The 14,860-nt window shown below is 43.1% G+C and overlaps 1 protein-coding gene across 7 annotated transcripts in view; it reads left to right on the plus strand.

Moving 5' to 3' along the window:
- Positions 1 to 14,860, plus strand: part of ACSL6 (acyl-CoA synthetase long chain family member 6) — a 63,081-nt gene that overhangs the window by 45,229 nt on the left and 2,992 nt on the right. For 5 of the 7 annotated variants that reach the window (XM_061422854.1, XM_061422856.1, XM_061422859.1 and 2 more), the window contains 7 exons: positions 571 to 643; positions 3,182 to 3,270; positions 3,990 to 4,106; positions 6,246 to 6,449; positions 7,049 to 7,192; positions 8,458 to 8,559; positions 9,471 to 9,542. In XM_061422854.1, the coding sequence (XP_061278838.1) occupies positions 571 to 643; positions 3,182 to 3,270; positions 3,990 to 4,106; positions 6,246 to 6,449; positions 7,049 to 7,192; positions 8,458 to 8,559; positions 9,471 to 9,542 (801 nt within the window). The remainder of the gene's footprint in view (positions 1 to 570; positions 644 to 3,181; positions 3,271 to 3,989; positions 4,107 to 6,245; positions 6,450 to 7,048; positions 7,193 to 8,457; positions 8,560 to 9,470; positions 9,543 to 14,860) is intronic. The other 2 variants (XM_061422861.1, XM_061422860.1) reach the window with 1 other exon arrangement.

The following is a 14,860-nucleotide window of genomic DNA, read 5'->3' on the forward strand; positions in this document are numbered from 1 at the left end:
GGACTCAGTGCTTTCACTGCTGGGATCCTGGTTTCGATCCCTGGTCAGGGAACTAAGATCCTGCAAGCCTCCCCACCCCACACACAAAAAAAAAAAGGAAGGAAAAAGAAGCCATGGGCTTCTTAGACTGACCCTCCTGTTATACAGCAACATGAGCTGACCTCTCCTAAAGGCAGCTCTCCTACATGGTCTGGTCATGCCAGCACATGGGACTCTGAAGGGGAATATCTTACAGAGACAAAAGAAGACCTCTAATGGATTTTAAAATGTTTGTCTTTACTATGTATTATTCAAACTGAAAATAAAGTCAGTGGTTGAAAATAGAAGCCTTTATCCCAAACCACATAACCTTATCTACTAAGTATCTCTGGTGAAAATAGCATTTCTTCCAAGCAGAGTAGCCATGCCTGTTATCTGTGTCCAGCTTCTCCTGGAGTTACCTAGTTTCAGGGCACCATCCCCAGCCAGGAGCAGCCAGACACTCAGTGGGAGGTTAGCTGCCTGCAAAGGGCAGCCAGCTACCTGCAGGAGGGCGCACACTACAGTGCAGTTCTTGTGTTTTGCTTGAAGGTTTATGAAGGTTACGGCCAAACGGAGTGCACGGCGGGGTGTACCTTCACCACACCTGGGGACTGGACCTCAGGTAGGATGGGCTGAAGATGCGGGAACGAGTTAGAACAGCAAGCTCGAAAACTTCCTCTTGGAGAGTGTATTTACAAGGGCACTTAGGAAATAGAAGAAAAACATTGATGGTGGTTTTGTCTGGGTTGTGGCATTATGGATTTGGTTTTTTTGTTACATATTTTTGTACTTGCTTTTTGTGTGTATTTTCCTATTTCTTCCATAGATAATTAGAAGTCATGTTTTAAAAGAAAAGTAACAGATCACAAAATACAGCTCCAGATAGAAAAATACCTATAATATCAATATATTGGATTTTATAGTTTCTAAATATCACAGTCTAGCCTATAGTCATTTTAGAATGAAGGAAGCAGGCTGCGAATTGGATATGACCTAAGAGGGAGGGGCACGTTTATAGCAGCCAATGTGCCATTTCTTGAAGGGCCATTTCAGAGGCTCTTTGGAACTATGGTCTCCTGTGACTGCAACATCTAGAAGGCAGTGGCAACCTCAGAGAGGGGCAACTACTGCCCACAACCTCATTCTGAAGAGACTTATTTTTTTAGGACAAGGAGGAGGTAGTAGGGATTGGCCTGTACATGTATTGGCCATCACCAAATTTAGACCAAATGCTGGAAGAATATGAAAAACATTCGTCAAAAGACTCCTTCCAGATACCAGCTTCCTCTGTGAGCCTGGGGCTACCCTTCATGCTTAAGTTTGCTCAACTATAACTAGAAAACGTGGAATGATGTGCATAGGAAAGAAACATGCTTAGTAATGCAACTATTTTCTGAGCACCTTGAGGCAGTCAGCAGAAACATGATAGGTGGACTCTAAATTGAAATCACATTTGGCCAAGTGAGGTACAGAAGCACTTTTTTTGTTTTCTGAGTTTTATCTCCTTAAACTCCTGCTGAGTGAAGTATATCTTGTATGCCAAGTTTTTGGTCTCCCTACCACTGGCAGATTTACTACAAGGAGTGTATTCTGAGATCCTGGCTCATTAACTTTTTTCTTGTTATGCCATATTATATATAATATGCCATATTATATGATTGCTTACATATGTACCCTTCCTTTTGGACACTTTCTTCCCTCTTGTGATACCCTCTGCATTATCACATGTGAAGGTTTGGAGGTTTTACCTTTTTTAGGCATCCTTACCATAAAAACGTATGAAAGTTTATCGAGTATGAGAGGATAGCTGTCTTTGTACAATACTGTAAAAGATTTGACAACATCTCATTTAAAAGAGAAAGTGGCAGAGCCTCCTTTTTGTTTTCGTGGCTCACTTTATTTCAGGACCTTGGCCAGCACCTGCATAAAAATCCTCTGCTTTGCCAATAAACTGTGTAACAACCAGTTATTAGAACATAGCTTAGTTGTAGTTTTGTGATTGGAATATAGAAGACCAAGAAAATGTAAAGTCTTATTTGAGGTGTGAGGGAGAGAGAATTGTAGATGATTATTATGCACATTAATCAACAGTTTTGTGACTGGGGGAAAAGCAATAATGACTATTTTATGATCCTCAAACCAAAAGAACAAAGCTAGTGGAGGTGATGGAATTCCGGCTGAGCTATTCCAAATCTTAAAGATGATGCTGTGAAAGTGCTGCACTCAATATGCCAGCAAATTTGGAAAACTCAGGAGATGGTGACTGCCACTGTGAAATAAAAAGATTCTTGCTCCTTGGAAGAAAAGTTATGACCAACCTAGACAGCGTATTGAAAAGCAGAGACATTAATTTGCCAACAAAGGTCTGTCTAGTCAAAGCTATGGTTTTTCAAGTAGTCATGTATGGATGTGAGAGTTGGACTATAAAAAAAGCTGAGCACCAAAGAATTGATCCTTTTGAAATGTGGTGTTGGAGAAGACTCTTGAGAGTCCCTTGGACTGCAAGGAGATCCAACCAGTCAGTCTTCAAGAAAATCAGTCCTGAATATTCATTGGAAGGACTGATGCTGAAGCTGAAACTCCAATACTTTGGCTACCTGATGGGAAGAACTGACCCATCAGAAAAGACCCTGTTGCTGGGAAAGATTGAAGGTGGGAAAAGGGGATGACAGAAGATGAGATAGTTGGATGGCGTCACCGACTCACTCGATGGACATGAGTTTGAGTAAGTTCTGGGAGTTGGTGATGGACAGAGAAGCCTGGAGTGCTGCAGTCCAGGGGTCTCAAAGAGTTGGATATGATTAACCGACTGAACTGAACTGAACTGAACTGAAACAAAACCAAAAGATACGATCTAATAATGGGGAAATGTCTTAATATAAAACATCCTGACTGTGTGGTTGGTGTGGGTGTGAGCCTCCCATCTGGGCCCTGTGAGTCTGTCCAACTGGACGGATGTAGAACAAAGGCCCCGCAGGGGTTGGTTGGCCTCACCTTGCTCCAAAACTTTATCATCAGTGCTTGCCTGTCTAAAGGTGTGTTGCTTTCCATCCACAATTCCCCACTGTGACCACCTGAGGGGTTTTACATGGCACGGAGCATCTTCAGTCCTGAAATTGAAATGAACGCTGACCAATGCCCCTTTGTTCTGGTGTTTTAGGACACGTAGGGGCACCTCTGCCCTGCAATCATATCAAGCTCGTCGATGTCGAGGAACTGAACTACTGGACCAGCAAAGGAGAAGGAGAGGTAAACTTGAGTGTTTAGCCATTCATGTCTGTGGATGCTTTATTATGTAGGGAGTAAAAGGGAAAAAAAAATGGAATTATTTTCCTTTCACCTTATGTGTAAAGTCATTTCATATTCCTGATTAATTTAAGCCCAACTAAATTGAGCATTTCCTCTCCTGTTTATGAAGTAACCAACCCCCAAGGATGGGGCTGGGCTGATCTAAAATAAGATTTGGGATTGCTAAACTTTTTTTTAAAACCCATTTTTTTTCTTAAGTGGCATGGCCTGAGCTGTGTATCTGTCCAAACAGAAATGTGACCATTTGGAGATAGGCCAGATGGGGTAGATAGAGCTTACCGGCACTTGCTGATCCCATGGGAGTGGATGGGAATGCTGAGTGCCTGGTCATGACGCAGGGCATCAGGCATCTCTGGCAGAATTAGCCAGCCTTCTGTCTCCGGGAGACACCATCCAGTGCTGCAGAGCAGCACATACCGAAGGCCACTGGGTTCCTGAGGAAGAGGGGATGGCAGAGGCAGGCCTGGGGAGTCAGAGCAGAGAAGTCACTGCTTGAGAGAATGCCGGTGGCCATTTGTGTCCTTTTTTTCCACCACTGTGGTTTCCTCAGTGGATTTCCTGAGGGATAGTGTACATTTTTCTACACATGCCTCATGACAGCCTCTTGTCAGGGTTCCCTATGCTGCGTCCTGAGAAAAACCAGGTGTTTGTCCCTACAGATATGTGTGAGAGGACCAAATGTGTTCAAAGGTTACTTGAAAGACCCAGAGAGGACAAAGGAAGCCCTGGATGATGACGGCTGGCTTCACACTGGAGACATCGGGAAATGGCTGCCGGTGCGTACGTTGGAACCATGGACCTCCACACATTTTGGTGGTAGGAGTGTGTGTCATCTGGTTCACTCCCGAGGCAGGAGTCTTTATGTCCACCCCGACAATCAGTCATTCCAGAAAACCTCAGGGAATTGGGAGGTTCTTTCTTACCTTGCCCCCAAAGCTTCCTTCTCCATCCTCCTGGTGAAGGTGACAGGGATCTTTGGGGAGCATAGAATTGGAATTTGAGGCCCACTGCCTACCCTTAAGTGGCCTCCTAGAAGAAGTCTGACAGTGCTCTGAAATCTGACGGATAAAGTATTGTACATGGAACAAGGGGTTCATAGCTCTCGGAGATCTGAGAAAGGCAGGGCCTGGGACACTGGCCTCCAGCTGAGAGGTGACACTGAGTGATGTGAAAAGCTTGGAGCTGGGCAGGAGGATTCTAGGGTTCTTTTGTCTCTGCTAGCAGCTACTCCGGTGACCTTGAACAAAGTTTTATCCCTCCCCGTGGCTTCGTATTAACTCCCTTGTAGAATAAGAGAGTAAGCTACATGGCATTCTTTAGCTGTGGCCCCCAACTTTTAGTTAAAACCAGTTATGGTGATTCATTCTATCATTTGTAAAATGGGGGTAATAACACTGCTTACCTCTGTGGTCATGTTGTAAGGAAGAAATGAGATTACAGTGTACCTGTAAAGCCCTTAACACACTACCTGGCACATAGCATATGCTTAGGTGAAAGCTGTGACCACAAAAAGGCTCCATCCCTGAAACGAAGAGCCCCCCCACCTGCTGCAGCCCACCCCAGGAAACCATTCCTGTGTCTCTGGGAAATTGCTAAGGCCTTGGGTGGATGTTCTGAGATGTCGAGTTTATCGGGCAGGTTAGTGATGTTGAGCCCTCCAGGGGCTGGTGAGCCGATTTGCCGCTTGGAACTGTGCACTTCACTGGGAGATACCCTCACTCCTGCAGCAGACGTGCGTGTGCCCCCACCGTGTACCCAGAACCAGGGACTCTGCTCAGGGAAGAGAGGTATCTTTAGATGCTACCCAACCTAGTGTGATGGGCATGAGATGACGGCCATGCTCACCTGGGGGAGAGGCAGAGAAGAACAGGCGCCCACTGGCTCTGAGTCTCAGAATGTATGTCCTGTCCCAAGAGAGGGGAGAGCAGAAGGACAGTCAGGGCAGGAGTAGTAGCGGCACTAAGTTGAGGAAAACTAGGGCGTGAGGCAAGCACTTCTAGCTGAGGACCCACAGTGGAGGAGAGAGGCTGGAGAAGCAAGCAGGGCCCTGGACACTGGCAGAGGGTAGATTGTCCTGTCAGCTAATGAAGCCCAGGCTTCAGGCCTTGCCTGTATAGGCCCCTTTCAAGGCTCTGTACTTCATTTAGTATTAGGGGGGAGTCCTCAAAATTGGGGAATAACTTGGGGGAAAGTCCCACAAAACTGCACCTGCCACGGATGCCCTAAAACTCAGATGAAACCACCCACCTTGCAGGGTGTTGTGAGAAGCAAGTAAATTGATCCATGCAAGAACTCACAGCCCAACACACTAGGCAGACAGTCTGTGGGAGTCAATTTTTAAAATTATTATTATGTTGGAATAGTGTTAGATAGGTCAGGGAAAAAGTTCTAAGTTTCTGATCCAGAAAGACCTGGTGTAAGTCCTGGTTCTCTCACCTCCTACCTACATGGCTTTGGAGGAGTTGACTGACCCCTCTAATCCTCACCTTCACCGTTTGTGAAATGGAGGTGATGACACCCAACTCACGGGGTGCCATGAGGCCCAAAGAAGCCAGTGTGGTGGAAGTGCTTGATGTCCAGGCTGGATTTTGAGCAAAACAAGGCCTGCTTGTTTTTCTCTTCTGGTGAGATTACTGTGGTTCTGATAATTGAACACATAGAGTGGGGCCAGAGTGTGTGCACACGTTAGATAAGGAAGTGGTTTTGATGGGAGGAAGAGTCGACTGTAAGGAGGATTTATGCCTGAGGACGGGTGAGCCTGACTACTGGAAGTCCCAGGAGAGTGCAGTGGCAAGGCCATCTCTAGGTTTGGGGCTTGGGGAATGGAGCAGGCTTGAGGAGGGTCATCCTTTAGGGCACACTGCATTGTGCAGGGCAAACAGCCTGGTTTTTTGTTTGTTTGTTTGTTTTTTTAGTCTTTTGAGGATAGTGAGGTTCTGAGGCTAGAACTCAGTGAAGAGCTCTGGCAGGAAGCTCAGACAGATGCAGGAGTGGCCACTGAGGAGATAAATGATAGTCACCTCAAGGGACATTGTCAGTGGAAGTGGGGACATGGCTGCATTCAAGGGTTGAGCCAAAGGAGAGAGACCAACCTATTCACCTCGGAAATTCAAAGAGATGTAAGGGAGTCAGGGAAGTGGGTGGGGGTCCTGGAAGCCAGGGGCTCAAGCACTCACTGCCCAGGGGTGGCCTGCCTGCCGCAGAAATCTTGGAGAGAGAGGGCCCCTCCTGCCATCTGGGGGCCTCCACCAGAGCTGTGCTGTGTGCTGATGGATGGAGAGTCCATCCTTTGGGAGTGGTGGCCTAAGCGTGGTTCACAGGGCGAATCTGAAGATGCAGATGAGAAAAGGGACAGCTGGAGTGAGGGCCTTGGTGAGAGGAGCCCCGATGGGAAGGTGGGGAGCCTTCTGAGGAGGAGGGCACCTGTTGCTGGGCACCTGGCTGGCAGGGCTGGGAGGGGGAACGAGGCACATGCTGAGCGGAGAGGACAGTGGGCACTCGGCCCAGCAGAGCTTGAGAGCTGCCCACTTGTGTACACACTGTCCCTCTCTGGCCACATGGTGACTTTGTGAGGGCAGAGACGTTGGGTGCACGAGCAGATCCAGTGGGGCATGCAGGCTGGGACAGGGCGGGGGTTGAGGGGCTATGGCACGAATAAGTGAGGGGCTCAAGCTTGGGAATGCCATCTTTTTATGAAGCTGCTTGTCCAACTCCACAGACTGGTACTCTTAAAATTATTGATCGGAAGAAGCATATATTTAAACTTGCTCAGGGAGAATATGTTGCGCCCGAGATGATTGAGAATATCTACATCCGGAGTGAGCCTGTTGCCCAAGTCTATGTCCATGGGGACAGCTTAAAGGTGAGTCCCCAGGCTCCCGCCTTCCCACACGTGCCGGGCCTGATGAGAATTTGGGGAATGATTTCCTAAGTATCTGGTATTTGATTTAAAATGATGACCATTCATTTCCGACACTGGTATTATCTGGCATATAAGATCAGGAGAGAAAATGTTTATCTAAGGGAGAAATCTTGATTGCTTATAGTTTGATAAATTTGCAATTAAGGTAAATAAGTTGCTTGAAGTAGTAGTAATGTACATTCCCACTACTTTTAACTTATGCTTCATCTACTTCCAAGAGGAATTCTGAGGTAATATGGTGAAGCAAGATTCAGGGTTTCTGCTGTTTTGGTTTTAAAATATGTAAGTGAACTTTACAGATAAATAGGTGCAATATTGCAAGTAATTGTACTGATTATAATGTACAATGTATTAAGCTTAATACTTAATGTATTAAGCTAGTATACTAATATAGTTTAGGATTAAATTATTTGGAGAGAATTTCTATTTATTCTACTTTTCAGTATCATTTAGATCTGAAGTAGAAGGATCACTGTGAATATATTCTCTGCTATCATTGCATGCTCAGTTGCTTAGTTGTGTCTGACTCTTTACAACCCCGTGGACTGTAACCCTCCAAGGCTCCTCTGTCCATGGGATTTCCCGGGCAAAAATACTGGAGTGGGTTGCCATTTCCTACTCCAGGGGATCTTCCCAACCCAGGGATCGAACCTGAGTCTCTTGCATCTCCTGCACTGGCAGGCAGATTCTTTGACACTGTGTCCCCTGGGAAGCCCATGGGCTGTCATTAGATTTATGTAGTTAAAGACTATTATTTTTTTAAGAAAATACTTTAAAAATTAAAATTGTGTTCTTGATGAATGAGGAGCATATTAATGAATCAGTTTCAAAATGGTCTGGAAATACTTAGAAATGTATGTGTTTTTGATGTAGAGTTGGTTGATTAGTATCCTAAAGATGGTCTCATTTAAATTTGTCATGAGAATTAAAGGTACATACAGGACTAACCTTACTGATTTTTAATCTCCTTTAAGCTTATTTTTTATTAATCAATCTTTTACAAAGTTAGGGAAATATATCAGAAATACTCAAGAATATTTCTGTCAAGAATGTGTGATATGTTAGTGGAAATGTTTCATAAGCATTTACATATTTTTAGAAAAGAGTAGAGTCTGAGAATACCAAGATAAGTTTTAATGGTGGACCACAAATAACCACTTTAAAAACTTTTGTCATAACTATGTTTTCCTCTGGTGGGATCACAGGCCTTTTTGGTGGGCATTGTCGTGCCCGACGCAGAAGTCATGCCCTCTTGGGCCCAGAAGAGAGGAATTGAAGGGACGTATGCAGAGCTCTGCACAAATAAGGTCTGTACCTGGGGGCTGTTTCCTCAAAGCCTGCCGGACCTTCTAACATACTGCATAATGAGAGAACACAAAAACAGTAGCCCAAGTGAAATTTGAGCCAGTAGGGAAATTTCCAAGTTCATTTTATAAGTGGTGGGAGTCCTAAACCAGAGGTTTGTCTTTTGTTATTGTTGTAGAAGAACCTTAATTCCTCTTAGAATACTTGATAAACGTTTGAATTTTCCAGCCAGGAGACATCACAGAAAGCATGTCCAGCCCTGTTTTGCAGCTTGCAGCAGAGTCCAGGGAGTGAGGGGGCTTGCCCAGAGCCACACAGCTGGTTAACAGCAGTGTCAGATGTGAGTGTAGGCCTTCTGACAGCCCTGTTCTTTCCTGATGGGAGGTAGATTTTGTGTCTACTGGGCTTAGAGAGACAGTCATAGAATTGTAAAAGCAACACAGTTCTTCCTGCTGAGAGCGTTAGCTGCTCACACCTTCCAGAAACCTCCTGGCACATGTGTGGTTCTGTGGAAGAGGATCTCTGTGCCCTGACTTGTTATTAGCCCTTCAGTCACACGGTCTGTTTCTTAGCAGTGTGAACTCTAGAGCTCCCACCAGGCCCTGGGCTCTTCTGGGGGTGACAAGGCACCAGGGACTCAGCAGGCTGACCAGAGGGCTGATTTTTAGAAAAGCTGAGTAGTCCCTTAGCCTGCTCTCGGGCGCTCCTTAGGCCTTGCCAGCACTTACTTACCAGATGAGAGGTGGTGATTGGCTTGCTGCCAGGGAGTGTCAGCCACAGCTGGGGGTTCAAACGGTGGGGGCACGTGTTGGTATGGTTACTAGTTGTACTTTGCTCAAAACTCACTGATTCTTCTATCTCCATTTTGAAATGTGATTTTGCCTTGTAATTTTACCTATATGGTTTGATTCAGGAGCTGAAGAAAGCCATTTTAGAAGATATGGTGAGGTTAGGACAAGAAAGTGGACTCCACTCTTTTGAACAGGTAACTGTTACCTTTTCCATACTTGTTACCGCCCTTTACGTAGGGATGGAAATTAAAGCAACCGACGGTGACCCTAACCTAGATTCCCTATCCTCCACACTGTGCCCTGCAGGCAGGCTATGTACCAGCAGACCTCCGAAAGCCTGTTCCAAGCTGACTTTGCAGCAACCTGCAATCTAACTAAAAGAGGTTGTCTGCTAAGTGAGACTGCACTCATTGTCCTCATAATAACAAATGTTCATAAAGCTGAAATATGTTCCTAGCTGTCACCGGTAGAGCGTGTCTACATGGTGTGTCTCTGAGCTGTGTGCAGTACTCAAAAGCAGCAGAGCCCTGTCTCATTTTTATTTTTATGGGGACTGTCTTCTTGGCTGCAGCCGGTGATCTTACTTACTGGGACATGGAAAAGATTGCCCTTCTGGGGCCAGGGATCTGTCAGCCCAGTGTGCTCTTTACAAAGAGGAGGAAACAAAGAGTGTGCTGGGAGTGGACACAGCAAACCTCTTAAGACTTTTTGACTTTGCAAGGTTGGGCCTCTTTTTTGTAACTGAATTCATGAACATACTTGGTCCTTCTTACACATACCATGTGTAATCCTCTGTAGTCAAAAATTCAAAAGCACAATTCTTTAAACAGAAAAATATTAATATGGATTTTAAAAAATTCCCCAGTATGCATTTAATATAATTGTTTTTCATAAAATGTTTCTCCCACAGAGTCTGTAGGGTTTATGAGAATTTTTTAATTTTATATGTTCATTTTGATGTTAACCCAAAACCATTTTTAAACCAGTTTTAAATATATTGCTAAAATTCTTACAGCAATTATTTGGCAATTAGAAAACAGTTCCACAGATTAAGACTTTAATTTCTTAAGTAAACACAGTTTCAGGGTTTGAGAGAAATGTTTTTCTTTTGAAATAGATCTTTACATTAATCTAGGTTGAGAAACACTGCTTTGCCTGCATCTGTCAGCATGTTTTTGGGCAGATAAGACCTGGATAAATCCTTATTTTAAAAAATTATAAAATCTAAGGCATTCAGGGAAGTCACATATATCTTTCTGAATGCAAAGTCAGTTCTGGCATGATAATTATTTAAATTTTTAAATTTGCTAGAACTGACTTCATTGCTTCTCCATCAAGGGAAGCTGTGTGACTACAGACATGATCCTGTATGTAGAGCAGGGGCCACAGAGTGGTTGGAGACCTGGTGCGTCTGGGCCTCTGTTACCTGAATGGCTGGCGGTAAGGGCGCTGGGGATGCACTGGGATCCTACAGATATCCTTGTGATTCCCAAGGCTTGCACGCCCCCTGCTGGATGTGGGCTGTGTGACCTGCCTCAGGGTACATGGAGAATTGTAACTGATTCTCTTTCCTGGAAAAGACTACCACTCTTAAGGTTATGTTTAAAGAACCTTTTCCAGTGTTAACCGTTGCTCAAATTAGAGCTTTTACTGAGAGTGGGCATATTCTTAACTTTCCATATGCCTTAAGCAGAGTTTCTGCTCTATTAATCTGCCCTTGCCATGGTAACCTCAAATACAGAGAAGTCATGTGGCATCCCAAAGGCCTGAGTTTCATTGCCAGGGCTGTTTGTTACCTCTCCATTTTCTCTGTTCTCATTCTCCTCTTAGTTGGTCTGTGGCATCCTCCCCACCGCAGCCAGCGTGTACCCTCAGCTGACCACAGGCGAGCAAAAACCAGGCTTCGTGCCTGAGAAGGGTATGCTCCTAGTTGTATTCTAAAGCTTGACATAAATTATTCCAGTTAAGCCATAATCTATTGTCAGCTAGTCCTTTTCCCTTTCCTCATAAAAGAATGATCAATTAAGGCTTTTGCTAATTTTTTAACAGCACCCTCCCCTGCTGCCTCCACCCCAAATACATACCCAAGCCCAAGGCTTAAATCATTCAACAGAAACATTAGGAGTTGAGACTTACTGGGCAGGATTGATCTGAATTAAACTTTGAATTAGATGAAAATTTAATGTAATTTAATTTTCAGAAACAATTCCTAGAACTAGGCCAACCATCATTAATTTATGGAGATCTTTGGGAGATATTTCTTAATGAGTAGAAAGGAAGCATTTAAAATAACTGTATCAATAATTAAAACATATAGGTTCTTGGGAAGTATTTGAGCATACTTAACCATTATTTAACCATTTTCTTGACACTTATATGGCTTATTAGTTTGTATAGGCATATAAATACAAAGTGAACTTTGAAACTTAATAGATCTTTCAAATCCTGACTGCAGAGCCCTTGCTAAATATCTTTTACTGTATTTTCTGTCATTGAAATGAATACTTAATCAGTTTGCCTTTAAATCAGAAATTAATTGAGCATTTCCCTAATTAATTAAATTTTTAAAAATTTCTCCTGTCCTAAATTATTTATTTTGTATTTATTATCTACAGGCAATATTGTGTGTTAAAGTGTTTCACTGAGTAATTCTATTGAATGATTTTTCAGGATTATGAAAATTTCTATGCTTTAGTGAGTTGGCATAAATTGACACTTGTGAAACGTTATATTCCAATATAAAATTTAAATGTTACAGTGTCTTTAAATTAAAAAAAAAAAAAAGAAATCACTGATAACCGTATAGTTTCAAAAAGGGAGCTAACATCAAGTATCTCCTTCCTTCTTTCCACAACAAAAACTTTGTTTATTGCAAACTGGAAAACACATTTTATGTTGTGTTAGGCATAATGGGAGAATAAAGATTTATCCCTTTATTTTCCCAGCCACAATTCAACAATTTGCTTTTATTAGAAAATATGTAATTATAAAAAATGAACATTGGCAAGTTTTGAGAAATTTTTTTTTTCTGGGGAAAAATAAAAAACTAGGTTGGCGACCCACAGTTAAGGTCAGTGTTAGCTAAAGAACTATTTTGACTCATTTTTTCCCAATTACTGATTAGATTTTTAGCTACTGGAGCAATTTGTGCAGGTATTTTCATGGCAGGATTTAAATAGACCCAGGGCCGTAGGTCAGACTGGAGCAGGGACTGGCAGCAGTGCCACTTTGATCTGTTTGTTAAGTGGCTGAAAGGCGTGCTGAGTGCCACATTGCTTGGCTTCCTGCAAGACTGTATTCATTTCCTCTCCTCAGGAAGAGACTGTGTTGTAGAGAGCCACACTAAACTGCAGATGCCCCGGGCAGCGCCTTAGGCTTGCTGCAGGTAGCTGGTTTGACAGATACGCAGAATCTACCAGCTGATGCAGTTCTTTCTTCCTAAGATCATAATGTTTCTTTTACATTCTACTTACCCTCTTAATAGCATAATAGCACCGGTAGCTCTCCCTGTGAGAGTCATCTTCCCCGTACTGTACTGTCTGAAGCTTCTGCTTATCGCTGCTGGATTTTCAGAGGGGTTCACCCAGGTCCCTGTGGTGAACGTAGACTCTTGTCTCAGTTACACACGTTCTCCACATGCTGTTAGGAAGGCGCATAAGCTGAAACCCAGGCTGCAGGGACACTGTAGAAATGTATATTTTGGCATTGGCATCTCCTTTTAAATATATTATTATTTTCACTTACAGAAGAAGGTGGGTGTGCTGTTGACACTTGTCAGAAGCCTTCCCGTGATACCATTTCTATCAGAAGGAGCTAAGGATGTTAGCTCTGCCACTTTTTCAGTTTCCATTTCATAACAGTAAACATGAGTTACAAAGTTAAACCGCTGTTGGATTAAGTTTTATTTGGATTTTGTTCATCTTTTCTTCATGCTAACTAGTCTTGTTATCAAATGGTGATTTCCAAACTTAAGTAGCCGAACTTAGATAACATGTACCAGACATAAGAGCAGAGCTGCTCTAGTAGATCTAGGGCTTGAGCCAGAGCCTATCTTCTACCCCCACTTTCAACCCAACCCCCTCACTTATCCCTCCCACACCCCACCTTCATGTACCTCTGCTTCTCCCCAACTCCATCCCACCCCTGCCTGTCAGCACCCCACCTTCATGCCCACGTCCACCTCCACGCACCCATCAGCAGTGGCCACTGCGGAACCCCTGGTTCTCAGTGTACTATGGGCCAAAAACATCTCCCTTGGGACCTGTTTCCAGTGACTTTTGGATCCCCTAGGATGATTTGTGTTTGATAGAAGCAAGTTAGGAAAAAAGTATATTCCAGAGGGTACAAAAACTGCCAGCCCTATTCCTTACCAACTCCAGCAACCAACTTACTTACTTGCTTCTTTGAATATCAAGATCACTGAGGGAATTTTCAAACAAAACACTTATTACAAGGACCTTTACAAATTTTGAAACATTAGATAATACCTCTTTTTTGGGCAGGTGCCTCAGATTTCCACGTATGTATATTGGATATCCAAGTAGAAATCCTTCAGATATGTGAAGTAAAGTTGAAGCTGCTACATGTAATGCTAGCTTTAGTTTTAGTGTAGTCCTGTCCTCCCCTTCTCACCACACATGGTTCCCTTAAAATGCTATTCTTTCTATAGCAAAAGTGAATCCTTCATTTGAACAAATTTCTAAGAGGCAAAGGTGAATCTCATTTGTTAATGTTGTGTTCATTTAAAAATCATCACATTTTAAAATTACAAGCATGCATTTAAAAAATGCCAGAATTTGTTAGAATTTTTCTTGAAAGCTTTTTAAGAAGTAGAAAGTATAGCTGTTTTAGGGGTCTTCTTTGAACATTGAGTCTTTGATCTGAAAAATCAGTGAATGCAATGGAGAATTTTCTGGGCCAAGAATTCTTTGTCATATCACAGTATCCACCTGCCAGAACACTAGACAATTGGCATCAGAGATTTTGAAAACAATCCTTGACATGTTGAATTTTTTGTGACTATTTGCATGCATTGATTTTTTTCCCTGAGTTTTTTTGGTTGTTAAATATGCATAACATAAAGTTTCCCATCTTAACCATTTTTAAATGTGTAGTTCAGTGGCATTAGTACATTCATAATGTACAACCATTATCACCACCCATCTCTGTAACTCTTTTCATCTTGTAGAATGAAACTCTGTACCCATTGAACAGTAACTTAATTCCTTCCTTACTCCCAGTCTCTGGAAACCACCATTTTACTTTCTGTCTCTGTGACTTTGACTACTCTAGGTGTCTTATCTTTTCGTGACTGGCTTATTTCACTTAGCACAATGCCCTCAAATTCATCCATGTTGTGGCATGTGTCAGAATTTCCTTCCTTTATGAATTAAATGTCACTGCATATCTCTGCCACATTTTGCTTATCCATTCATCTGTCAGTGGACATTTGGGTTGCTTCTCCATTGCAGCTGTTGTGAATAATGCTGCTGTGAACATGGATGTACAAATA

The sequence above is a fragment of the Bos javanicus genome, chromosome 7 (assembly GCF_032452875.1).
Source record: "Bos javanicus breed banteng chromosome 7, ARS-OSU_banteng_1.0, whole genome shotgun sequence".
Lineage (NCBI taxonomy): Eukaryota > Metazoa > Chordata > Mammalia > Artiodactyla > Bovidae > Bos > Bos javanicus.